Source organism: Convolutriloba macropyga, chromosome 5 (assembly GCF_964194025.1).
Source record: "Convolutriloba macropyga chromosome 5, txConMacr16.3, whole genome shotgun sequence".
Taxonomy (NCBI): Eukaryota; Metazoa; Xenacoelomorpha; order Acoela; family Convolutidae; genus Convolutriloba; species Convolutriloba macropyga.
Genome location: NC_134472.1, coordinates 13,783,926 through 13,811,908, shown reverse-complemented (window position 1 = coordinate 13,811,908; position 27,983 = coordinate 13,783,926). Strand labels below are relative to the sequence as shown.

At 35.9% G+C, this 27,983-nt stretch overlaps 1 protein-coding gene across 4 annotated transcripts in view; it reads right to left on the bottom strand.

The window, feature by feature from the left end:
- Positions 1 to 351: 351 nt before the first annotated feature.
- The window catches only part of LOC142339153 (uncharacterized), a 66,451-nt gene continuing 38,819 nt past the window's right edge, over positions 352 to 27,983 (bottom strand). For 2 of the 4 annotated variants that reach the window (XM_075388935.1, XM_075388933.1), the window contains exons 7-13: positions 23,157 to 23,308; positions 22,854 to 22,871; positions 22,204 to 22,299; positions 11,517 to 11,727; positions 10,167 to 11,078; positions 9,198 to 9,342; positions 352 to 563 (exon numbers count right to left, since the gene is read on the bottom strand). In XM_075388935.1, coding sequence (XP_075245050.1) covers positions 428 to 563; positions 9,198 to 9,342; positions 10,167 to 11,078; positions 11,517 to 11,727; positions 22,204 to 22,299; positions 22,854 to 22,871; positions 23,157 to 23,308 — 1,670 coding nt within the window. In that variant the 3' untranslated portion in view covers positions 352 to 427. The remainder of the gene's footprint in view (positions 564 to 9,197; positions 9,343 to 10,166; positions 11,079 to 11,516; positions 11,728 to 22,203; positions 22,300 to 22,853; positions 22,872 to 23,156; positions 23,309 to 27,983) is intronic. The other 2 variants (XM_075388936.1, XM_075388934.1) reach the window with 1 other exon arrangement.

Below are 27,983 nucleotides of genomic sequence, written 5' to 3'. Positions count from 1 at the left end.
CGAAACCAAGAATAAGATTTAACGTACATGGACTGTTCTTTTCTCAACCATTCATTTTGTTGTTTAAATACATCAAATCTAGCTCATTATTTGTTCCATGTTTGGCCACTACGGAACTTTAACTGATCACGAAAAAAAAACACTAAAATCTCGAGAAAGAACCGGTCGACCCTATTGATCCGGACTATCTACTTATCATTATACGAGTTGGTTCCTGCACTGGTGACAAAGTTCAATGTTTACAGAGCTTTAGATCTATTCAATAAGTCCAATTTTCTATTATAGCCTCAGTGGATGGGTGTATGCGTGGGGGGCTAAAACTTATTGATCGTTCGTCACTTATCACAATTATACCATAATATGAGGGCATATTCTTAAGGAGGCTATAATAGGATAGAGCTCATTCTTGAATACTCGTAAAAACAAATCAGTATCTGCTTGTGTTTAGCATCTGTTGATTTCTGCTGTTCATTGGGTCTCCATCATAATTGTAATTCCTCTCTCGTTTCAAAGAGCTGTTATAGTCCAGCCCATGTCTACCTGGACTTCGACCATAGCCACGCCTGAAATTCAACAAACAATCAGAACAGTCAAATTGAACATAGTCAGCCTAGCCTGATTACAGACAACTCCCTCCTGCATTAAAGTAAAGCTTCAACATAGCCAGCAAGTCGTTTTCAACTGTGTTGAGCAATTTTAAGACTTTTTTCCACATCATTATTTCCCCACTTATTCTCACATCAGAGGTTACTATAAACCACTATTCACATTTAAAGTAAAAAAAAATACATCGCAGATTGCCAGAAAACAGCCGCCCATTGATTCCCATAGCCCCGATAGGGATTGAAACAAAAATGAAAATTGATTTTTGAATATAAAGAATTTTGATGTCATTTCATACTCCTGCTTGTTAACTAGAAGACACAGGGGCTAGTATTAATTTCAATAAGCATTAGATATGTTAACTAAGACTTAAAAGAAGAAAGTTCAAGTAGCGGGCATTAAAATAGAGCTTCATGGGTTTATCCCGCTTCCACTTTTGATTTGGGTTTTCGATACCGGCTCTGACGAATCTATCTATATTGTTTTGATAAGCAATTACTGTTTAAAGCACTTTCAACAGAGTGAGAGAAGGTTGAAACTGAAGAAGTCAAAAATTTCAAACCAAAATGTCGAACAACCTGCGAACTAAGGTAAAGCAAAACATTCGAGTTATTTCACTTCCTGCTTCACAATTCACTCTAAAAATAGGTCCACTATATTAGCCAGCTAAGAGAGGCGTAGGATACCAGGGGAAAGCTCGATTACGCCAGGCCAATTTTTGTAGCCATTAAAAAAACTTTTTGTGGAATTCAGGCGAAAACCAATTAAAACACTTGAAAGTACAAAGTACTCAAGTTTCCCTAACAATTATCTTAACACGAAAATGACGTAATAAAATACATGCAAAAAGTTCCATTTTTCAACTTTTTTCTACCTTTTTTTTTACACCCCTCGGCATTATCCGAGAAGAGGATTTCGTTAAAAGTTACAGCGGAAAGAGTGAAGAATTTTTTATTTTTTAAAAAAAATGCTTATTCTTAATAGTTCAAAACTATGCGGAAGGTGAAAATTCGAGAAAAATGTTGGCATAACGGTGCGATAGAACTAAACAAAAATGATGTGAATTTGCGATATTACAAAAAATCCACTCTGTGTTTTTGTAAGCTATTTTCATGTAGAGACAATTGTTAGGGACACTTGAGACCTTCCTAACGTTAAGCGGTTTTTGAAGCACCTTTTTAAAGTGCTTAAATTGGTTTTTGCCTAATTTCCACCAAAAGTTAGTTTAAAATTCTCGCCTAATGGCTACAAAAAATGGGCTTCTCCTAATCGTCTAATGTCCTTCCCCTCCCCCGGCTGAAAAGATGAGGGCGGCTATTGAAAATGACACCAACTTTAGCGCAGTTTTCATTTGACTTTTACAATGCTTGAAATTTTGAATGAGAGAAACTTAGATCACACAAAACGCAAAAATTCAAGGGCGAAAAATTCACCCTAAAGTTAAAACAAATCAGAAATTTGCATTAAAAAGACACACGGTACCATAATTGCTTCCACCCCCGTTCGAGAGCAATTAACCAGTTTTTATGAGTTCTGGCCAGTGCCTCCGTTTTGATTCATTAAACTTGCACATTCTTGACTTCTGTGTCAGATTCTGACTTCTGTGATTCTGAGACTTCTGTTCTGAGACGAAAACGTGTGAGCTAGGCAGAAGTTGTATCTGAAGCCTGCCAGAGGGCGTTTAGACGTGAACCAGGTTCAAGCAAAAGGTCAGACGAGGGCCTCGAGGAGAGACTCACATTTCAAGACGCCTGATTTTAACCGGGGTACCCAAAACCAGCTGGGCTGGAAAACAAGATGCACGAAACTATTGTCAATGTCAATGTTGAGTACAAAACAAAAATTGCAAAGCGGACACAAAAACAACAAAAATCAAAACAGCCGAGGCGTGAATGCGAGGTTTACTCTAATGTAGAAAGAGACTTTCTGGTTGACGAAACAATTTCAACTAAGGCAAACGATGTAGAGCAAGCGAGTAAATGCGATAATTTGTCTGCTTCTGTTTTACTAACTGATTGCAATAAATTAAATAGTCCAAATCAGAGTATTTCTAGCGGTGAACAGTACTCCAAGTTAATGCTATGTTAATATTCGAGTGGTTTGATTCAATTCTTTACTATACTATACTATACAATACTAGACTAGACAAGATTAGACTAGACTAGATTAGACTAGACTAGATTAGACTAGACTAGATTAGACTAGACTAGATTAGACTAGTCTAGATTAGACTAGACTAGACTAGAGTATACTATACTATACTATACTATACTATAGTATACTATACTATACTATACTATACTATACTATACTATACTATACTAAACTATACTATACTATACTATACTATACTATACTATACTATACTATACTATACTATACTATACTATACTATACTATACTATACTATTCTATACCATACTATACTATACTATACTATACTATTCTATACTAACTATACTATACTATACTATACTATACTATACTATACTATACTATACTATACTATACTATACTATACTATACTATACTATACTATACTAATACTATACTAATACTATACTATACTAATACTATACTATACTATACTATACTATACTATACTATACTATACTATACTATACTATACTATACTATACTATACTATTCGATACTACACTATACTATACTATACTATACTATATTATACTATACTATACTATACTATACTATACTATACTATACTATACTATACTATACTATACTATACTATACTATACTATACTATACTATACTATACTATACTATACTATACTATACTATTCGATTCTATGCTATACAATAAGTTTCAACTTTTGTTAATTTACACGGTTGTTTGCATATCTTCAAAATCTTTTAACATAATCGACTAGCGTCGGGCGAATTGCTCTCAAACGACCAGCAGGAGGTTGGCTTCGTCAGTAGCTAGGCACGGTTTAGTGAGGCTAGCTTTAGCCTAATTGAAGAGGGGTAAGTGAGCGCAGCGGTGGGTGGGGGGCTGCACCGGGGGGAAGATGGGGTGGAAAGTGGGCGGGGGGTCAATCTCTAAGAACCGCCCTTCGCACCATAAGTATACGTCTCCAAAACAGATTCTGTGAATCGCGTACTTGAAAACTAGTGAGCTGAAAGGCTCTAAGAGCCTTCGTTTGAGAGCAATTAACAACATAAATGTTGTTAAAATTGAATAGTAAAAAAGATGATAAAAATATAGCTGGCAGATTGCCAGAAAATAGCCGCAATTGCTTCGTAGATCTGCAGTCCCAAAAAACAGTGAAAAAGACAGACCAAAAAAATTCGTCTTTTCATTGAAGGCTGATATGTTACATTTTGATTAAAATCAGTATAAATTTTTGCTGCCTCTATTAGCTGCTCTCAAATAACCTTCATTTAGAGTGACACACACCCATTTGACCTTATCTCTTTCAATTAAAGTAAATAAAAGTCAATTTCAAAGTGAGGAATTCATTTTTGAGAGTGAGGTAAGTCAAGTGTGACCGAAAAATTAATCACGCGAATGAAAAAATCTCGCTCCATTAAGAGCGAAAAATGACGTCACAGACTCACTTCAGTTGATATTGCATGAACGAATGAACAAAAAGCAGATTTGAAGTGGTTGTGACGTCATATGGTCGTAACAAAAATTGCAACGACGAAATAAAAAACATAGCAAGACAAGTCCTCACGTACAATTCAAACTATTTTCATTGACTAAACAGAAAACTAGACCAAGAATGGACTATGAATGGATTGGAAAATCATTTAGAAAAAATTCCGATCCAAAAATCAAAAGAACTGTATAAAATCAAAGTGAAATTGCCGCATGTGAACAAAAAAACCACTACCCAGAAAGCTAATTTTTGTTCAAACACCGTTTTCTCACTCTACTTTAAATTTAGAGCGAAAAAAATTTACGCGGCAAAACCACTCGCTTTTTCGCTCCTTTTCCTGTTTCGGCGTGACCAAAATCACCACTCCAATTTGACTTCAAAAATCATGAAAATGTGTGAACAGATCTTAAAAAACATAGCCGGAAGAATTCCGGAAACATATCGAAGAAAAAAAGCCCATACTTTTGACTACACAACTAGAACAACTATTGTCAACCCTTAACCTCCACAAACGCCATAAAAAATTTAAGGAAGAATAGAAACGGCATTCAAAAACAAATTGAACAAAAAAACTAGAACTTAATGACTTTTTTTAAAATAGTACAAGGAAACATAAAGCCGAAAAATTTCCTTTGCAATTAGAGCAATCAAAAGCTTGCAAAACAATGCGCAAGTCATAATAGACTAGTAAACTTGTCTAAGATTAAAAAAAGAAAAACCGCAAAAAAATGAGAAAAAATGGTTTAAAAAAATGGTGCCGCATGTGAACAAAAAACCACTGACGAGAAAGCGAATTTTTGTTCAAACACCGTTTTCTCACTCTACTTTAAAATTAGAGCGAAAAAATTTCACGCCGCAAAATCACTCGCTTTTTCGCGCCACTTCCTGTTTCGGCGTGACCAAAATCACTACTCCAATTTGACTTCAAAAATCGTGAAAATATGTGAACAGATCTTAAAAAAAGACAGCGCCCCAATACAATTCAAATTCTTTGAATTGTAAAAAATCTTTGAAATGTAAAAAACCAAGAGAAGGCCAATAATAGCCCCAGCTATCGCTGTGCGGCTATTAATAAATGATGATACTTAATGATAAAATAGTTCTCTGTACAACTTTGTTTGCAGCGATAATAATCGAAGTTTGATTTAGTCACACACTTACCGTCTTTGCCAGTTTCAAATTGAGTGATATCGCACTAGAGTATTTGGGCTCAATAACTTTTTCAGCAACGAAATCATTACAATCGTAATGACTTTTGATTTAGTAATTAAGACTTGAGTAATTGAAAAGCAAAATATCCTAGTCGGCATGAGATTAATTCTTGATGCCCGCAGTGCTGTGTAAAACATATCTAATTAAGGAAGTGGAGGTGTACATATTTTATCCTGAAATAAACGGCCGAAGAAATTTAGACAAACCTGCTGATAAAAAAACATAGCAGGCAGACTGCCGGAATAGCTGCGAAAGAATAGACCTGCGTTTCGTATAATAGAGATAGAAACAGAGACAGATCTAAATTGAGAAAAAATCGACGCAGCTCAAAAAGCTAGGTAAAAAACATCCAGCGAAAAATTAATAAAGCTTGTTAAAAATCATTCCGCAGAAGCCTCTTTATTAGGGACCTTTACTGCACATATGAGTCCCCTTGACTTCAAACAAAATCAAATTAAACTTAAGTTTTAAGTGCAAAAGTCATTTATTGAGTGAGGTAAATCACATGTGATAAAAATCTAATCACGCAAAAAATTTTTGCTAGAGAGAGTGAGAAATGACGTCACGCGCGCAAATGCCGTTAGTGGGAGGAAGAAGTCATTCAGAAATTTTGACTTTTTCACCGCTGCTGTGTGAACAAATGTAAAACGAAAAAGAGCGTCAGACGACAAAAAAAACATAGCAGGACAAGTCCTGGCGTAAAATTCAAAGAATTTTTATTGACTAGACAAAACACTACACCTAGAACGGACTATGAGTGAATTTGGAAAATCATTTCTAAAAAACAGATTGAAAAAAAAACAAAAAACTGAAAAACAGAAAATCAAGGTCAAAATGCCGCTAGCGAGAAAAAACCACTAGCGAGAAATGTAAATTTGATTCTAACAAAAAACTAAGCCTAGAATGAACTATGAATGGATTAGGAAAACCATTTAGAAAATCTGAACCAACAAATTGAAACATACCCGGTAGATTGCCGAAAATAGCCGCCCTTGATTCCAATAAGCATGATTGGGATTGAAAAAATAGATATTGAAAAAAAAACATTTTTGTACAAACAATTTTTAAGTCCGATTTATTTTGATTGCATTTCGTAGTTGAACATACTTCTGTTTCTTAGAGAGAGGCTACAGGGGCTAGTATCAATACCAATAAGCTTTAGAGAGAGATAACTAATACTTATAGGAACGACGTTCAAATAGCGGGCATCTAAAATTGGGCTTTATGGGTTTATCCCGTTTCTATTTCTGACTTCAGTTTTTAGACTGACTCAGTTCATTCTGAATTGCTTTGCTGAGCAACTGATGATCAAAATCACTTTAAGCAGAATGAGAGACGAGAGAAACTAGCCTAGAGTAGTCAAAGGTTTCGCGCAAAATGTTGAAAAAGCTGCAAAATGAGGTAAAGCCAAACATTTTGTTCAACGAAGTAAAAACATAGCCGGAAGAATTCCGGAAACGACTCAAAGGAGAAAATGGCCCATACTTATGACTTAACAACTAGAACAACTGTTGTGAACCCTGAACGTCCACAAATGCCATAAAAAATTTAAGGAAGTATAGAAACGGCCTTCAAAAACAAATTGAACAAAAAAACTAGAACTTAATGACTTTTTTTAAAATAGTACAAGGAAACATAAAGCCGAAAAATTTTCTTTGCAATTAGAGCAATCAAAAGCTTGCAAAACAATGCGCAAGTCATAATAGGCTAGTAAACTTGTCTAAGATTAAAAAAAGAAAAACAGCAAAAAAATGAGAAAAATGGTTTAAAATTTCTCAATTTTTCTTAAAAAAAAGATTTATACCAAGAAAATTTTAGTCGTGGTAATTGAATATTCCCTAAGTAAAAAGCTTCTATTCAAATCCCATTAAAAGCATTAGAACAAAAAGACAGGCAAAAAATCATTAAATTTCGTCTAAAAATCAGTATAAGCAATCCAAAACCTCCAAATTAGCATTAAACTCAAATTAACTACTTGAAATCTTCAATTCCTATGAAAGCATGCCTAAAACCAATACAATATCATAATCAAACCTCATAACCATCAAAAATTGCAAAAAAACTGCACAAAAAAGCCGCACCGTGAACAAAAAAATTCGCTCGCTTAGAGAAAATTTCACACTTCAATTTCTTGCTCTCTCAAAAACAGCTGTATGAACAAAAACCACTCTCTTTTCGCTCCGCTCTTCACTTTTGTTCAGCACCAAAATCACTCAAAATTTTTTCATTTCCCGCTTCAAAAATCACTCCAATAAAATTGATTAAAACATAGCCGACAGATTGCCGGAATAGCTGCGAAAGAATAGACCTGCGTGCCATATAATAGAGATAGAAACAACTACAGATCTAAATTGAAAAAAAAATCGACGCCGCTCAGAAAACAACGCTAAAAAACATTCAGCGATAAATTAATAAAGCTTGTTAAAATTCATTCCACAGAAGCCTTTTATTACTGCACATATGAGTTCCTTTGACCTTAAACAAATTCAAATTAAACTTAAGTTTTAAAGTGCAAAAGTCATTTTATTGAGTGAGGTAAGTCACGTATGATCAAAATCTAACCACGCAAATAACCTAAAATCTTTCACTGAAGCGAGTGAGAAATGACGTCACGCGCGCAAATGCCGTTAGTGAGAGGAAGAAGTCATTCAGAAAATTTGACTTTTTCAGCTTTGCTGTGTGAACAAATGTAAAACAAAAAAAGAGCGTCAGATGACGAAACAAAAAAAACCAAGAGCACCGCAATATAGCTACGCTCAGCTTACAGCTTCGCAGCTATAAAAAAGGACTTCTCCAATACTCCTCTTCGAGTCGTAAAAAAAATTAGGAGCGCTATAATAGCCGGTTGACAAGATGAGAGCGGCTATTAAAAAACAGTAAAAACCAAAGTGAAATTGCCTCATGTGAACAAAAAACCACTAGCGAGAAAGCAAATTTTTCTTCAAACAACGTTTTCTCTACTTTAAAATTAGAGCGAAAAAATTTCACGCCGCAAAATCACTCGCTTTTTCGCTCCACTTCCTATTTCGGCGTGACCGAAATCACTACTCCAATTTGACTTCAAAAATCATGAAAATGTGTGAACAGATTTTACAAAAAAAAGACAGCGCCCCAATACAATTCAAATTCGTTGAATTGCAAAAAAAAACCAAGAGCACCGCAATATAGCTCCACTCAGCTTACAGCTTCGCAGCAATAAACAACATAGCCGGCAGATTGCCGGAATAGCTGCGAAAGAATAGACCTGCGTGTCATATAATAGAGATAGAAACAGATACCGAACTAAATTGAAAAAAAATCGAAGCCGCTCAAAAAACTAGGTGACAAAACATTCAGCGATAAATTAATAAAGCTTGTTGAAATTCATTGCGCAGAAGCCTTTTATTAGGGACCTTTACTGCGCATATGAGTTCCTTTGACCTTAAACAAATTCAAATTAAACTTAAGTTTTTAAAGTGCAAAAGTCATTTTATTGAGTGAGGTAAGTCACGTATGATCAAAATTTAATCACGCAAATAACCTTAAAACTTTTGCTAAAGTGAGTGAGAAATGACGTCACGCGCGCAAATGCCGTTAGTGAGAGGAAAAAGTCATTCAGAAAATTTGACTTTTTCAGCTTTGCTGTGTGAACAAATGTAAAACGAAAAAAGAGCGTCAGACGACGAAACAAAAAAAAACCAAGAGCACCGCAATATAGCTACGCTCAGCTTACAGCTTCGCAGCTATAAAAATGAAAATTATTAGGCAATGAGTCACCTTGAGGGCTGCCTCTGTGGGGGACTTAGCATGCCAGTATTGCTTCTGTGTTCCCTGGCTATCCTGCGATCACTTCGACTGTCTCCATGTTCCACTGAGCCACCCCCTCCTCTGTCTGCGTCCAGCCTGTCAGCCAGACCTCCTCCTGATGAATAAATTATCGTTTTAAAATGCTGTCGCTGCGGGAAATAGTAAACCAGTGGATCCCTTTCATCGCCTCACCCCCTCCATAAATCTTGTTTTCACAATAAACCGATGCACATTTTGCATTAATAACGTGTTGAATAGCTCAAGAACTGTGACTAATTTATCTCTACCTTAAAAAAGTTGTAAAAATCTCAATCCAAATTGACCATTTTCTATGGAGGGCCCGTGGATCCTGGTCGACATTGCCCTCTGATCAACTTTTTTTAGAAACGAAAAGCACATTGACATAATAGGGATAGTGTAAATAGATATAAGGGTGAAAATACGCAAAAAGTAGATCTTTTCCTTCCCACTAACTCACTCGACACCAAGTTGTGAAGCAAGCTTACTGAAAATGAAATTCATTTTCTTAAAAAAGGACGCAATTCTGGAAGTTTCAAACATTAGTGAACCACTAAGCAGGTTAAAAAGATCATGCAAATTACCACTCTCGTTGCGATTACATTTCCATAACTTTATCATACTGTTGCCGCGATCACACTCTTTTATCTCCACTGTTTATATAATAACAGTGGTGATAAAAAGAGTGTGAAAAACTCAGTTTAATGACGAAGCAGATTTCGTGAGTTGATTGGGCGTTTAGGTGTTATTTCATCGCTAACTGTTATTATCGCAACGAGAGTTGATTAAATTTCCTGAAAGGTTCACATGATAAAAGAGCCACAACCACAAACAACGATTTACGTCTTAACATCCACCGGACTACTACATATATACATCAATCACAGCTACCATTCACCAAAAAATAATCGTGCAACATACTCCAAGGTGCAGGGTTCGAAGGCACTCTTCTGACTCCATAGGGCGCTCGGTGATTCCAGTCGAAACCAGGGTACGGCTCATAGCTTTGCACAGGGTGATAACTCACCCTATATCCATTACTACCCACACCACCACCATTAAAACTCCTATTTATATGACTCTGTCGACTTTGGGCGACTTGATCAGGCGTGGGAGGCATCATTCGGTGCCTAAAAGACGAAGTCCCGCTCGGTCTGAAATTTGGGGTCCTTGATGGGTAAGGGTACGGATTATCGCTTCTGTCAATTGGGAACCTTGGAGATCTGTAAACTGATGACATAGCTCGAACAGGTAGGTCCGAATCATTTGGAATTGATCCTCTGGGTCTCGTTCGACTGTTAGCTGTTTCAGGGTTGTACAAGCTTTGGTATCTGTTTATAACTGCTTCTCTGCTTAAGCGCTGCGATTGTTCAAAGTCACTTTTAATGGGGTTAGCGTAACCTGGGTAAGCTTTCCGATCATGAAGATAGAAATCTTCTCTTTTCTCTTTTTTAGATTCCACGAGATTCAAATTATCGTTAAAATCGAACTGGTTTTTAGTTCGGCTTCTTTGTCTTAAAGCTGGTCTCTGGTAGATATCCTCAAATTCTTGACCACTGAAATGAACTTCAGCGATTGTCTCCGAGGAGTTCGCACTAATCGCTCGTGTGAAGTCGTTTGTCATTTCATTAGGCGAAGAAACTTTGTTCACATTTCGATTTTCAGACCCTATGTTTTGAGGACCACTTAAAGATATTTCATAGGTTAGAAGAGGTTTAGTCTTTGAGATTCGGTTGTCGTATTTGGGTGTCTTCTCCGACTCTGACGGACTGGCAGTGTGTTCATTTTCAACAGATACTCGAGGTCTCTCCCCTGGGTCCGAAGGAATTGTTTCTTCACAACAAATCAACTTATCAATTAAACACTAGTTATCAAAGCTATCCCATTCTAGTTAGTCTTTGGCCATGACTTGGAAACGATATTTATTTAGTTATATCTGGATGCATTAGATGATATATTGTTTATCAATTGAATGATATAGGTGCGCATGCAAAAGTCATTATAGTGAAATGATATAGATGCAAATGATCAGTATATTTTAAAGAAATGTATATTAGAAATGATTTAAAAAAATGAACTCAATTATTTCGTTATCCAGAGATTAGTGGTCAATACCTACTGAAATCGTATAGAAAACAACTCTCCTCAACTGCGATGTTCAAGATTGTTTTCAGAAACAAAATTGTATATTAGAGCTTTAAGTTGTTTTGGGGAACACGCACTTTTTGCTCCCATAGGTAGTTTTAAAAAACGCAAATCTGATTTACTCACGCAATCTCTCTCCTCTCCTCTGTTCAATGGCATCTGCTCTGCTGAGAGAAGGTCCACCCGCCGTAGTTGATGCGGGATTGGGTCTTCTGGGTGGCACAGGGTGTGTGGGTAAAGGAGGGTGAGTAGCACGCCAGTAGGCTTCCAGGAACACGTACAGGGTCTCGCAAGCATCGTCTAACTGGTTCTCGTCCAGAACAACGTCGAACATGTCCTGCAATTAGGCATTAAATCGACATTAAAATATTTTGCAAAAAATAAATCATAGAACATAGCCGGCAGATAGCCGAAATGACAGCCAAATAGACTTGTGAGCCCAAGAATATAGATAAAAGACACAGAACGAAGTTAATGCATTCCCTGACGCAATCTATAAAATCCACATACAAAACGTAAGAAATTTTTCTTTTGCGGAAAAAAAGCTTATTACAGTTTAGTTGCCGTGCTTAATAACACATCAGACGACAAAAGAAACAAAAGATAGCAGAGCAAGTCCTGAACTTAAAACTGGAAATGACTAGAATAGACCAGGAAAAAAACCCTATTAGAAAAACAAACCGATCAAATATGCCGTACGTGAAAAAAAAAATACTTCGTAAGAAAAAATAGAGCGAAAAACCTTCATGCCCCAAAAATATTCACATTTTTGCTCAAGTTCCTTTTTCGGCGTTCTTAAAATCACATGCAAATCAACTGCTAAAGTGGACCTGGAAAATCATGAAAATGTATGAACAGATGTTAAAAAATCAGGAAGCGTAGAAATCAGGAAACGACACAAAGTAGGAATCTGTTACCCTTAATTGCGTCTACAATCCGAAAATTATCAAATAAGGTCAGGGATTAATGATTTTCGTAAATTTGATTTTAAATTTTATCTACCAGAATTCGACCTTCAGAGGAAAAAATAGTTCTGTTATACTATTCATTAATTTCTATTAACAAAGCCTAAAAATTCGAGTCTTTGGCCTCTCTCCACTTGAGAAAATGTCCAAGCAAATTTTTTAGAAAGGATATAATTAACTGCTAGCTATGAGTGGATAACAAACTACAGGGTGCAGAGTAGTAGCAATCTATCGCCTACCAAATCAATTTAATTGCCCAGAACTAACAGACATGCCCGAGAAATTGCCAGAAAATTGTCCTCATTGATTCTTACGACCCTGAATGGGACTACAGAAACAAACTGACCAGCGTCGGCAATTTCTCTCAAGCGACAGGCGGAACAACTTAAAATAGAAGAGGTAGCCTGGATAACATTTAATGGGTGCGAAAAGGATGACACCTTAACCTCTACGCTTAAAATCTTTTTTAATTAAGCAAAATACTTAATTTCTGAACAAGAGCAAATAATAGATGGTACAAAAAATGAAGCAAGTGATCATTTCGTAAGTAGAAAATTTGTTTGATCAGAAAAAAAACTTCTGATAAAAAAGACTCTCCAAAATACCATTCGTCGGATAATTAAAACATAAGCGACTAAACGTCGGAATAATTGCTCTCGAACGACTAGTGGGAGCTCTAATCAAACTGTAACCTGCTTCAGTCGGGGGAGGAGGGAGGGTGATCCTAAATAGGACTAAACTTCAACAGTGGGCTTCAAATAACCACATTAGAGGTTAACATATACCACTATTAAGATTTAAAGTAAAAAAATGGCACCAATTTCGGCGCACTCTTCATTTGACTTTTAGTATTAAATTGCCACCAATTAAATTCAGCTGCTTGAAATTGTGATTGAGAGAGAATTTTAGATCACGCGAAACGCAAAAAGTCAAGGGCGTAGAAGTCATTCGAAAAGTCAAAATTGTCAAGCAAAAATTTTGCCTAAAAAAGACACACACGTTTACAAGACACACTTCGTTCAAGAACAATTAAAAACGACGCTTCAATACATTTCAATACAAAATTTTTGAAATGTAAAGAAAACCATTGCAAAGAGCACCAGTTCGCAGCTATAAAAAAAGCAAAATGAAATCTTTTGATTGAAGAACCACCTGTTCTTTCATTTAAAAATTAAACGAAACAAACAGCACTAAATTTGTTTATCATGAACTTGGGGTCGCAGACTTCCAAACTGCGCAAACAATTGACTAAGTTTACACGGAAACTCTGAATTAAAGCTGATATTTGAAAGGTGTTAACAAATTTCCGACCGAGACATTTGAAGGAATAAGTTAACATAGCCGGCAGTTGAGTGAAAAAGCCACTGTTGACGCACATAGGGGTGAAAGCGAAAAAGAAAAGTTTCTATAGTGAAAGGTATTAAGCATGATACTAATACCAGGTAGCAATCGCTTTAATGAACTTTGATAACTTAATGCACTACGACTTAATGAGCAGGCTTTATTTGTTTATCCCGTTTCTTTTGATTTTGCTCTTTTGACGTTGTCTGTTTTGACTACATTGTTTGATTCAATGCATGAAAGGATTTAAAATTGTGACTTATCTAAAACGAAAAACTATCTAAATCTATATAAATTATCTAAACCAAAGGTAAAGCGAATTAAAAAACATGGCAAGACAAGTCCTGACCTATAATTTCAAGAATTGTTGATGACTAAACAAAAAATTAGACCTACAATGGACAAAGTATTGATTGGGAAAAACATTTAGAAAACAATGTGATAAAAAAGGTGAAAAAAAACAGTCAAAAAACAAAGCCAAATTGCCGCATGTGAACAAAAAATCACATGCGAGAAATCGAATTTTAGTTCAGCGTTTTCTCACTCCACTTTAAAATTCCAGCTTAACAATTTACGCTGCAAAACCACTAGCATTTTGGTTCCACTTCATGTTTCGGCGGGACCGACATTATTGCTCCAATTTGACATCAAAAATTATGAAAATGCGTGAACACATCTTAAGACAGTGCCCCAATACAATTCACATTCTTTGAACGGTAAAAAAGGAGAGCGCCTAAATAAACGCCATTGAAGAGCTCACGGCGGCTATTAATAACATCTAAAATAACGTTGGTTGCATTTTCAAAACCGCGGCATCATAATTTAAAGGGGGAAGAAGAGAACAATTTAATTTTCAAAAAATAACCTGAAATCGTTTAACGTCAACTGCAACTGGAAATAGTTAAAAGAAACAACCAGAGATCTTCAGCATCAAAGCTAATAACAAAAATGAAGCGCAAAAACAGGCCAGTAAGTTCAAAACATAGCTGGATAATAGACGCTTGTGGCCTTCCATGAATTGAAACAACTAAAGAAAAGATAACCGACTAATGTCGGGCGAATTGCTCTCTAACGACCGGCGAGCAGTGGGCTTCGTCAGTAGCCAGCCACGGTTTACGGAGGCTAGCTTTAGCTTAATTAGACACTGCAACTTTTAGTTTTCTAGCTCTGGTAGAAAATCAAAGAAAGAACTGATATTTTGTCGAAGTAAAAAAATTGCTAAATTTAGAAAAAATTCCTAATTTTGCAGTGAAAACGTTCAAAACAATTTGTTGTTTCTGGAGCTATGTTAGGTAACCCATCTGCAAGACTTGAAAAGCTTCGTTTGTCAGTAATGATCGTTAAACTCAAGAAAAGGACAAAAATATCCAAAAAAAAAATTGGAAACCAATAGCAATTCTTAACAAAAACTAGCTAAAGTTCAAGATATTAAAATCTTCAAAACATTTGATTGTCTCAAGAGACTATCCAGTATCCCTAATTCAAGCTTTTAATAGTTTCACCAGCTCAAGGATCCATAAACTTGGAACATAATAATTTTCCTAAAATTTGAAATTAAACTTAATCAAAAAATTGCTAAAGCTGGAGTTATTAAAAAATTGATAGCCCTTCCATTAACAGTAGCAACTATGCGACAGCTCATCATCAAACCTTGGAGAAGGTCCCTAAGACCCTGGTGGCGGAAAAAAAAAGATAAAAGACATCAAAAAAGGTAAAAAAAAACTTGAAAAAAATGCAAATATTTTTAAAAAATGCTGCTATTAAAACCTGGAAAAACATTCCAATACATCTAGAAACTAAGCATTGACCTATAATCAAACCCACGAGGAGGTAACGTGACTCTACAGGCTGGAAAAACCCAAAAAATGACAAAAAAAATTGAAAAAAATTGCATAAAACTGCTAAAACTTGTGATATATGTTGAAAACTAATCCATGGCCGGGAAAAAGTTTCCAGTAACTTCTTATCAAACCCTTACAAAGATTTTCTGTTAGGCTGAAAAACCGGAATAATGACAATAAATGCCAAAAAAATTGAATTTTTTTTTGAAAAGCTAAAATTCGTGGTCAAAAACATTCCATTAAATTTAGAAACTATACAGTAAACTATTATCAAACCATAGAGGAGGTTCATCAGCCCTTGAGGTTGGAGAAACCAAAAAAACCGACAAAAACTTTCAAAAAACTTAAAAAAAGCAATTTTTTTCAAAAAAAAAATTGATAATATTTGTCATTAAAGAATTGAAAACTATTCCATGGCAAATGAAAATTTTTAGTAACTTATTATCAAACCCCGTAAGAAATTTTTTGGCCCCTGCGTCTTGAAAGACGTGATTGATTTAAAAAAATGTCAAAAAATTGAAAAAATTTGCACGTTTTGTCAAAAAAATGCTTAAATTCGTGATGTTAAAATGTTGAAACCATTCCACTAGAAACTATGCAGTAGACTACTAAAAAATCCTAGAGGAGGTTCCTTGAAACCTAGGGCTGAAAAAAATTTAAAAAATGACAAATTATTCAAAAAGCCTAAAACACTGAAAATTAGTATAAAATTGTGTGTTTTTAGGGATCGGATGATCGAACGCAGCCACGGGAGGGGTGTGCACGGGGGGGCTGATGGGTGAGGAAGCGGATGAGAAACAGTAGGATGGGGCGCAATAGCGCGGTGGCGGGGGGCGGGTCAATAGTGTGGGGGAGCGGTCAACAAGGGGTGGGGTGTCTTCAACCTCTAAGAACCGCTCTTCACACCATAAGTATAAATCCCCAAAACAGTTTGAGCTGAAAAGCTCTCAGAGCACTTATTGCGCTGGGCGCTACCTGTTTATTTTGTTTTTGAGGACGAAAAGTCAAAAGCGTCAGACGAAAAATCGATCAAGTGAAAAATCGCATTAAAAAAGACCGACAGGACTAATATAATTGCTACAAACTTCGTTTGAGAGCAATTAACAAGATAGGCAGATTAACCAAAAGTCCTTTAGTAGATCACTAGATTTTTGGGGTTAGATACGTACGGTCATTTATATGATACACATACGGTCTATAAGGAAAAAGCCCCAAAAGAGCTTTTTCAAAATTGATTTTCGAAATCAAAAACTCAAGACTAATACTCAAGAATTAGGGCATATAAGTTTGGCAATACTTAGATGCACACTATTGATGTTTAACTAGTAAATTTTCATAAAATAAAGTTCCATAAGTGAGTTCAGAAGTCATTTTTTTGAATGAGCTAAGTCACGCAATCGACCTATAAGCAGAAATGACGTCACGCAGATGTAAATGAAGTCATTGAAAAAAAACTGTTAGACGAAGTAAAAAACATAGCAGGACAAGTCCTGATGTACAATTCAAAGAATTTTCATTGACTTAACAAAAAACTAGACCTAGAACGAACTGTGAGTGACTCGAGAAAAACAATCAGATAAAAAACAATAAAACAGAAAATCAATGTAAAAATGCCGCATGTGAACAAAAAACCATTAACGAGAAATGAAAATTTGGTTTAAAAAACTAGGTCTAGATTGAGCTATGAATGGATTGGAAAAACAATTTAGAAAAAAATCCGATCCAAAAAAAACAAAACAGTAAAAAATCAAAGCCGATTTGCCGCATGTGAACAAAAAACCACTCTCGATAAAGAGAATTTTTCTCCAAACACCGTTTTCTCACTCTACTTTAAAATTAGAGCAAAAAAATTTCACGCCGCAAAACCAATCGCTTTTTCGCTCCACTTTCTGTTTCGGCGTGACCAAAATTACTCCAATTTGACTTCAAAAATCATGAAAATGTGTGAACAGATTTTACGAAAAAAGACAGCGCCCCAATACAATTCAAATTCTGAATTGTGAAAAAATAGGAGCGCAATAATAGCCAACTGGAATTGCTGACGCAGCTATTAAACACTCATTACTATTTTTCGTGTTCTTGAGTCATCGTTTTTTATTGGAAGTTTTTTCTCAAATTGTTTAAAAGACTGAAAGAATATCGTCCCTCAAACATTCTTCGCAAGAAATTGAGCGGCAAAAAAGACTTTTGGGGAATAAACCGATCGTGAAAAAACTAGCATAAAGAAAACAGACGGACACATTGCTCTCGAACGGTGGGATGAAATAATTCAGAATTGTAGTCAGGAGAATTTTATATGGGAGCAAATGATTCCAAGAAAGGAGGGGTTCGTGCCACCGAATTCTGGCGTAGTAGAATGAAACAATAAACACTTAGCTATCAGGGCCTTATTGCTTATCTCAATAATTAAAGACTGAAAGAATATCGTCCATCAAACATTCTTCGCAAGAAATTGAGCAGCAAAAAAAAGACTTTTGGGGAATAAACCGATAGTGAAAAAAAAAAGAAACCAGTCGGACAAAATGCTCTCGAACGGTGGGATGAAATAATTCAGAATTGTAGTCAGGAGAATCTTTTATGGGAGCAAAAGATTCCAACAAAGGAAGGGTTCGTGCCACCGAAATCTGGCGTAGTAGAATGAAACATTTAATTAACACTTAGCTATCAGGGCCCCATAGCTTATCTTAAAAATGTTTTTGTTTTATCAACAGATTTGATTTTTGAACAAAAACAGTTTAGGTCACGCAAAAATCAAAAGTCAAGCATGAAAAAGTCACTCAAGAAGTGAGAATATTGTAGAAGAAAACAGTCAAGCAGAAACAGTGAATAAAACGATACACGGTTACAATAAGTCATCCAAACTTCGTTAGAGAGCAATTAATCAAAAGATTAATTACAAACATAGCTGCAAGGAAACCGAAAACGAAGACTGGAAATTACGCTAATTTCTGCTAATACATCACTAACTTCCATAATAAATGAAAAATAGGTTCCTAATTTTTTACAATTCAAAGAATTTGAATTGTATTGGGGCGCTGTTTTTTTTAAGATAACCGAATAACGTCGGGCGAATTGCTTTCAAACGACCGGCGAGCGCTTGGCTTCGTCAGTAGCTAGCCACGGCTTAGTGAGGCTAGATTTAGCTTTATTAATGGGGCTTGAGGTGAGCGCAGCGGGGGGGGGGGGTGTGCACCGCAGCGGGGGAGGTGGGAGTGGTGAAAGTGTGTGTGTGTGGTGTGTGTGTGTGTGTATGTGTGTGTGTGGGGGGGGGGGGGGGGGGTATTGTTTGGGTGCACGGGGCTCTTGCGGCCTGAACGATGTGCACGGGTGAGATGGGGGTGATGTGGGGGCGGGGTGGTGGTGTGGGATCAATTTCTAAGAACCGCCCTTCAGACCATAATTCTCCAAAACAGTTTCTGTGAATCGCATACTCGGAGACTGGAGAGCTGAGCTTGGAAAAATAGCTTATTTTATTGAAATGTTGCTTTGAAAAATCGTGATATTAATATCTTCAGAACCATTTCATTATCTCAAGAGATTATCCAGTATCCCTATTTCAAAGGCTGGAGAAAAAGAAAAAATCAAAAAATTAAAGTTTTATTTTAAAAATGCTTAATTTTGTGATAGAAAAAAGTGATATGAATACTAAGCCGTGGCCAATAAACATTTTCCAATAACTTATTCCAGTAACTTATCAAACCTTAACGGAGGTTTTCTGAGCCTGAGGTTGAAAAAAAACCTAAATAATGACAATAAATGTAAAAAAAATGCTAAAATTCGTGATGTTAAATTATTGCACAGATTTTTGATAAGAGATGCTATTTAGATCACCAAAACATAAACAGTCAAGGACGAAAATTCATCCAAAAAGTCAAATAACTCATGCAAACATTTTGCATAGAAAGAATCGACTACAGTAGTGGCTTCCAACTTCGTTCGAGAACAATTAAAACCTATATGAATACTTAGTGATCATGGACAATAATGCGGTTTTTATGTTTGTCCAAAATCCTTCAAGGTTATCCAAAATAAAAGCGCTCTTTGCAAAAGCCTGCTCGCAAATACTCCTCACGTGACTTTAAACTTAAATTCAAATTTGTCTCCTATTGTGCCTTTTTTCAACGCAAAATCAGCAGATTAAATAATTTGAAAACTTACAAATAAAAGCAAACATTCAAACAGACCCTTTGATCTCTAAAGCATGCTCAGTATTCTTCTTGCCTAACGTGCTTTCTTGATCCTAGCAGCAGCACATCTTTAAAGATAAACCCTCTGCTGAATAAATTCCGACTCATTGCATGCCGATTTTAATGCTTTTTGACTTCTCTCAACAATCAGAACAAATCAAAAAAACCGAAGAAAAAATTACAGCACTTGAGTCAATTTTTCATGCCAAAACATTGCCAAATGAATTTAATATAAATCAAAAAGGTACCAAATTTCAGAGGTGTCAATCTCCTACAGACCACCGCCTTCAATAAACATAGCCGGCAAATTGCCGGAAAATAGCCGCCGTTTACCCGCCTGACGCACATTGAGATTGAAACAGAAAAAGATAAAAATGGACAGACTTTTTTCCTAAGTTTCAAAAAAGTTCTTTTTTGGTGTGCAGTTTCGGTTAGATTCTTAAACTATACTTAATTCAGCTTCCAAACTGAGAGCTACTCAGCTTCATTATATGGTCAGCCAGCAATCGCTCTAAAGAAATTTGATAACCTAAGGCACTGACTTAATGACCGGGCATAACCATTTTATTCTGTTGCTTTTGATTTGCTCTTTTGACTTTGACTGTATTCCCTACATTACGTAATTCAATACATGAAAGAATTTAAAATCCATTCAATTGAAACAGTGAGCCAAGTAAGTCAGAAGTCATTATGCTAAGAACTTTTGACATGAATTGTACATTTTGGTGGTGAAAATGAAGCCGAAGAAGAATAAAAACATAGCCGGAAGATTGCCGGAGTAGCTGCAAAAGAATAGACTTGCGTGCCGTATAATAGAGATAGAAACAGACACAGAAATAAGTTGAAAAAATTATCGACGTCGCTATGTAAAAAAATCAGCGATAAATGAAACATAGCGAGCAGATTGCCAGAAAAAAGCCGCAATAGCTTCGCAGATCTGCAGTCTCGAAAAAAAACAGTAAAGACAGAGCAAAAAAATGCGTCTTTTCATTGAAGGCTGATATGTTATATTAAAAATATATATTAAAAATACAAAAAAGTTTTTGCTGCCTCTATTAGCTGCTCTCGAATAACCTACATTTAGAGTGACACATCCATTTGACCTTATCTCTTTGAATCTCTTTAAAGTAAATAAAAGTCAATTTCAAAGTGAGGAAGTCATTTTTGAGAATGAGGTACGTTAAGTGTGACCAAAACTTTAATCACGCGAATGAAAAAAGTTGCTCCACTAAGAGCGAAAAATGACGTCACGCACGCACTTCAATTGAAATTGCATAAAAGAATGAACAAAATGCAGATTTGAAGTGGTTGTGACGTCATATGGTCGTAACGAAAATCGCGACGACGAAAAAAAACCAAGAGAAGGTAAATAATAGCCCCAGCTATCGCTGTGCGGCTATTAACAAAGATTGTTTAAATTCAGTGCGCAGAAGCCTTTTCATTAGGGACCTTTATTACACACATGATTTCCTTTAACCTTAAACTAATTCAAAGTAAAATTCACAGCTTCGCTACTATAACAAGTTAGAAAAGATGAAATTTACCTGGCAAAGATAGCAGCCAATTGACTGTCGGTTTATGTTTTTCTTATGTTTTCTTCGCTTCTAAACATTTGAGAAATGTTATCTTGTTTATTAATGCATTTCTGAGCAACTTCTTTGAACTGCATAGAAAAGCTTTAAGAGAGCTGCTCGGCGTCTTAACTCGCTTGGGCTTAACCAGTTTCCATGAAAAAGTCAAAAGACAACGTGGGGCGAATTGCTCTCAAACGAATTGCGAGCGGTTGGCTTCCTCAATAGCTAGGTACGGCTTAGGGAAATGTTGACACGGGAGGAGGGGGTCGAGCACGCTGGCTGGGTTAGGATGGAACGATAGGCTACAGGGGCTGGGGATTGGGCGTGAAGTTGGCGCGAATTCACACCATCAATTGGTCTCCAAAACAGTTTTGGTGAACCGCATAGTAAGCCGAAAAGCTCCAAGAGAACTTAATGCCCTCTGAGCGTCACCTGCTTATCTCGTTTGAGGAAGAAAAATCGGTCAAGCAAAAATTCCCATAAAAAGACCACATGATTAATATAATTGCTATAAATTTGGTTTGAGAGCAGTTGATCATTCGAGCAAAAGAACATTCTAAACTAAACCAGTCAAGAAGAAATTTGCATAAAAAGACACACACGGTTACAATAGTTGCTCTTCATTATTCCCAGAATTCCTTCGAGAAATTGTACCTCTAAGATGAAGTTTGTAACAAAAACTGCTTAAAACTTTTCACTTAATTTCACTTAAAGAATTTCTTCACATTTGATTTCGCGATCATATTCAGAGAGCTGAGAAAATTGATGGCAACAAAAATCGAATGTTCCACACATACTCTCTTAAAAAGCGGATTAAAGAGGCTTAAAAAACTGAGAAAAATGCCGACAATACTATTTCGCTATCGGTAACAGCTATTAGTAGTCTAGGATAGATTTGTTCATACCGGTGAGCACTGAGCAAGTTTGTCGGCTGCAACCAGTTGCACGTTGAGGTGGCGACTCTGTGACTTTCCACGTGATTTCACTAGACGTTGTAATACCTGCACAACACAAATTTTGATAACTTCACAGCAAACTCTTATCTGTTTTGGCAACCAATGGAGGCAGATACATTATAGATTAACATTGCAACTTATATTATAACGATATAAACAAAAAAGATAGAATCCTTTTGTGCACGGAGGTGCTATTCTTCCTTTGATGACACCCGCAGGGAGGTTAAGATCAATTTAGGAACTCTTCAAGCGAAAAAATCTTGATTACACTCTGTTATTGTTATACTGTTTGCCATGGCTCTATACCAGCCATAAACCGTACAAAAACACCAGTTTAATTTCTCAAACAGTCTCACACTAGCAGAGTACATTTTGCGGCGGTGGAACGGGACACAGTTCCTGAAGTTCGTACCAGCATTTCAAAACAATGTTATTAAACAACATTTTTTTTACCACAGCTCAGCGGAGATATGATTCAACAATTGGGAAATGAAGAATAATTGAGTTGAAAAACAAGGAGTCACTCAAAACAGAAGAAATAATTTTGTGGAATTGAGAGATAGAAAGTTTCCAACGACACTCCTCGGACTCATGATTACCTTTTTATTGGCACCACCCTAACAGAGCATAGATTATAAATAATAAGCTCTATAGAAAGGCTATCTTGTCCCACTACCTTCAGGCGGTAGGTGAACTTTTACTTAGCAAAGTAATATAAACAACTCAAGCACACATCACTAAGAGTTTCAAAAATTGTAATCTTAAACAATTAAAAATTCTGATGAGATCATTTAGGAGGAAAATTCTTCTGAAAAAACTTTTATGGCGTTCAATCTCCTAAGAACAATTTGCACCCCAATTGTCTCCTTTCAATACCCCACCACACAAAGACCATCGGTTACCTTAGGGGACGCAACTTTAATGTAGACAATGATAGGTGCGAGCGAGGTCTTTGCCAACTGAGAGGGGTGATTGATTGTGTCGCAGTCCAGCACTATCAACTGGAGAGATCTGGCCAACTCAAAGATACGCTCTATCTCCGCTTGCACATCAGCTAAAATTACAACAATCAATCAAACATTATTCTATGAAAATGTATTAGTTTAACAATTTTGCCTTGGATAACTTATAACGGTTATCTTTTCTGCGGTAGCATAGGACCCCGTCTATAATTGACAACACCCATATGATAGTGCTCTTAATCAAAGCAGTCCCAGACAAAAGAGTTTAGAATTATTTACTATGCTAAGTTAAAAATTCAACAAATCTAAGTAATCAACGGCTCCGAAAAATAAATAACTAGCAGGTCCGTAAAGACTATCTGAAAGCATCTCATCTTGAAATTTTAACAATTGATATTCTCATTGAAAACTTATTCGTAATAACTGGCGCACATGCGATCGCTTCAATGAATTTTTTTGTTGTTGCATAACTACTTTGAACACACCAACAAATAATGAAAAGAGCCAAATATGTCAAAGAAAAGTTTTATGCGAGTTAAGAGTAATAGACGATCACACAGAGCATTAAAAAAGCAAAACAGATAGAATGAGGTATAAAGAGGGAGAAAAATAGAGACCGATAGCAGCAATTTATAATGAGCCGGAGGGCAAATAGATTTAAAAAAACGAAAAAAACCCCAAAAGTCAGACCAACAGGTTGAAAAAAGAAAAGGAAAACAAAAAACGAGTCTGGGAGAAAGTAAAAAGAGGAAAAACGAATTAACGAGAAAAAGACAAGGAAGAATCGAAATTGGTGAGGAAAGAACAGAAAGAATACAAAGCAACAGAAACCATAGGAACATCAGGAACCCACCATAAGAAAAACGATAGGAAACAAAAAATTGAATCAAAAAAAGAAAAAACAACAAATGAAAAGTAGAAGTTAGTAAACAACTCGAGAAAAGAGAGAGAGAGAGAGAGAGAGAGAGAGAGAGAGAGAGTAGGAAAAAGGAAAGTGAGCGCGAGAAAGAACAAGAAAAAATAAAAGCGATAGAAAGAAAAATGGGACATCAAAAAAGAAGCTGAAACCATGAGAGAGAGAAAGTACAAGAACGGCGAGACAAAAAGAAAAAATCATAGTTAGAGAAAACACTTGAAGAGCAGAAAAAAAAGAAGATCGCAAAACAAAAAACAAAACAGAAAAAATAGAAACTGAAGAGAGTGAGAGATACAACGGTTCAAAAGAAAAGAAAACAGATCCTGGGTGAGACCATGAATACCGGTTCTCATAAAAAAAAGATGAATGTGCTAATGAGAACACGATGAATGTACCCAAGGCAAGGAGTGTGCCGGTAAAAAGGAATCCTTGGAAAGCCTCTGCGAATGCTTTTAAGAAGTCAACAGACACCGCATGAGTTAAAGGAATGCCTAATGCCACCAACAAAATCTTCCATGAAAAAATTAAAGAAGGAAAATTATACAACTCTCGTGTTTTGTCAGCAATAATAATTTTAGTAACAGCCCTTAATATGAAAAAGTCCTCTAATGAGCGCTAAAAAATTTGTATGTAATTCAAAACCTCAGTTTTGTCTTATACAACTGTTTGGCACCTAACCTTGGTTTTTGCATCGGCACCTTTTGGGTCTTTTACAATTCACAAATTTTGTTTAATGAATTCTTCTGTACTAAAAAACTTTCAGTGAGACCTTGACAAAAAAAAAATTTCCATCATCTACTTTTTAATACTTGATGTTTTCGGTGAGTGATTTTTGCTTCGCAAATTTTCAAGACAACCCTTCATGAAAAACAATTTGTTGACTATGAATTACGAAAAACAATGTTTTTTTTTCGGTCATAAACCCTCTTTGCTTTGACACAATTTTCATCATTTACCTTTTCAGTATCAAAAACTTTTCGGTCACAGACTATTTTCTGAAGAACTATTTGGTCAAACCCTTTTCTGAACAACTAATCGGCCAATGATTTTTCGACATTAATGTATTTGTTTATTGAAAAACCGATGATTGTTTCTTCTTTAACAACAAAATTTCGGCAACAGGCTTTTGCGCAAAGCATTTTTCGGTAGATGACACAACCTCCTAGCAACATTTTGGGTCAATGACAATTTTGCAACACTTTTTGGTCAATGACCTTTTAGAAACATTAATCAGTCAATGACCTTAGAGCACACTTTTTCGGTCATTATACCCAATAAGCAACCGCTTCACCATGCTCTTCGGTAGAACTGTTAAAACATGCTGCTCAGTGATGCCTCTAAAACATGCCACCTTGTGTTCACGCGATTAATAGACTAGCAGGCCCGCAAAAGCAGCACAAGAAAATCATCTAAAAAACAGAAGTTTAAAATCAGGTTTTTTGTTCCACCTCCGGCTGGAATCTATGGCCCTCGTTGAAAAGCAATCGGTATTACGTTACGCTACCGATGTGTTTCGTTTGTATATTACCCTAAGTGCCAGCGATTTCTGTCCACCGACGTTTTCGGCTTTGTTATCTTGCATATTTAAGGAGCGCGGCATAGCGTGTTTCACAGGGTAACGCATGTTCTGCGTAAGGCAGTATGTTTAAGAAGCGTTAAAACATGCGATGATACGGAGGTTATACATGCTACAGATAAAAAAAAGAGATAGGAAGAAGAAATGAAAGAGGGAAAGGACATTGGAAAGAGAGGGAAAAAGGCATTACAAAGAACAAAAAATAGAGAGAAAAAAGAGAAGGAGAAAAACAAGACATGAAAGAGTGAGAGAAAGCAGAGAGAAAAGAAAGAGAGAAAAGAACGTAAGAGAAGAGAAAGGAAAAAGAAAAGCAAGAAAAAAAGGACAGCCCGAAGCAAAAAAGAAATGCAGGCTATGAAAGAAAGACAGAAGGAAGAAGAAAATAACGAGAAACGCGAGAGAAACGAAAGAGAACAAATAGAGAAAAGAGAAAAAAGAAGGCAAAAGTTAACAGGAAGGTGAAATAAAGAGAAAAAGAATCAGACGAAAGCAAGAGATAACAAAGAGAGAAAAAATAGAAAAACAACAGAAGAAAAGAAAGGAGAGACCAAAAGATTAAAGAGGGAAAAGAAAAACAACAAAAGAACACCAAGACAGAAAAGAAAAAAAAGACAGACAGAAAAGAAAAGGAGAAAAGAAATCGAGAAACGAAAGACAGAAAAGAAAGAAAAAGCAAAAGAGAAGTTAAAGAAAAGCTAAAGAAAAGGAGAGTTGAAATAAGAAAAGCAGTAAAAAAGAACAGGAAAAAAGAGAAAAGAAATAGAGACAGCGAAAGACGGACAAGAAAGATACAGAGGCAGAGAGAGAGAGAGAGAAAAGAAAGGCAAAAAAGAAAATAGAAGGGAAAGAGAAAAACAAGATATGAAAGAAGAAAAAAAAACAAAAAAGAGAGCAGGAAGAGAAAGAGAGAGAAGGCAAACAAAATAGAAAAGAACAGAAACGAAAAACAGGAAAGAGAGAAAAGCCAGAGAAAACAAGAGAAAAAAAGAAGACAGAAAAGAAAGAGAAAGGAAAGCGCAAAGAAACAGAAACGAAAGACAAAAAAGACATAAAAGAAAGACAGAAAGGAAAGAGGAAAAAAAAGAGAGAAAGGGAGAGAACAAAGACCGAAAAAAGTTAGAAAATGAAAAGGCAGAGAAACGAAAAAAATAGGAGAGAAAGAGAAAAAAGAAAGAGAAAAGCAAATCAAGAAAAAAAACAAGAGAGAAAAGCAAAAAAAAAGGAGAGGAGACAGAAATTAGCAAAAAAAACGATACAGAGAAAAAAGAGAAACGAGAAACAGAGAAAGTAGAGAAAAAAACGTCAGACGAAAGGAAAGAAACAAGAGACAAAAAAAGGCAGAAAAGAGGAACAGAAGACATGAGGAGCAGAGGAGATAAGAAAGATGGAAACGACAAGCAGAAAAGAAAAAGATAAGCAAGACAGAAAAAAAAGGGAGAAAACGAAAAAAGAAAGACGGAAAAGAAAAGCAACAAGATAGAAAAGAACAAACGAATACCTAAAAAAAAGCCAAAGGGGAACGAAACAGAAAAATGAGAAAGGAAAAAAGAACAGAAAAAACAGAAAGGAAATAAAAAAGAAAAGAAAGATAAAAGAAAGACTAAAACAAAAGACAGAAAAAGAAAAGAAAGCGGAAAGAAAGAGAAAAGCAAGGGAGGAAAGACAGAAAGAAAAAAGAAAATCAAGCAGAAGAAAGGAAAGGAAAGGACGAAAACCTAAAGAACACACAACGACAGAAGAACGAAATAGAAAAATGAGAAAGAAAGGCCAAAACAGAACAGAGAAGGAGTACAGACAACAGAAAGTGAAAAGAAGGAGAACAGAAAGAAACAAGAGAGAGAAAAAAGACACACAAAAAACAGAAAAAGAAACGAAACAAAAGAGAAAAGAAAGATAAAAGAGAGACTGAAACAGAAGACAGAACATAAAAAGAAAAGCGAGAGAGGAAAGACAGAAAATAAAGAGAAAAGTAACAGACGAAAAAATAGACAGAGAGGAAAGGGAAAAGAAAGCAAAAGAAAGGGAAACAAAAGGAAAGGAAAAAACAGACAAGAGAGAAAAAGCCACAGAAAATTAAGCGAAAATATAAAGAGAAAAGCAAATCAGAAAAGAGAAAAAAAAAGAGAAGAAAAGCAGGCGAGAAAAAAGAGGAAAAGACAGAAAAGAAAAAACAGAAACGATACCGAAAAAAGAGAAACGAAAAATAGAGAAAGAAAAGAGAACAGAAAAAAGAAAAGAGAAGCCGAAGAAGAAAAGAAAGCGTTAAAAGAAAGAA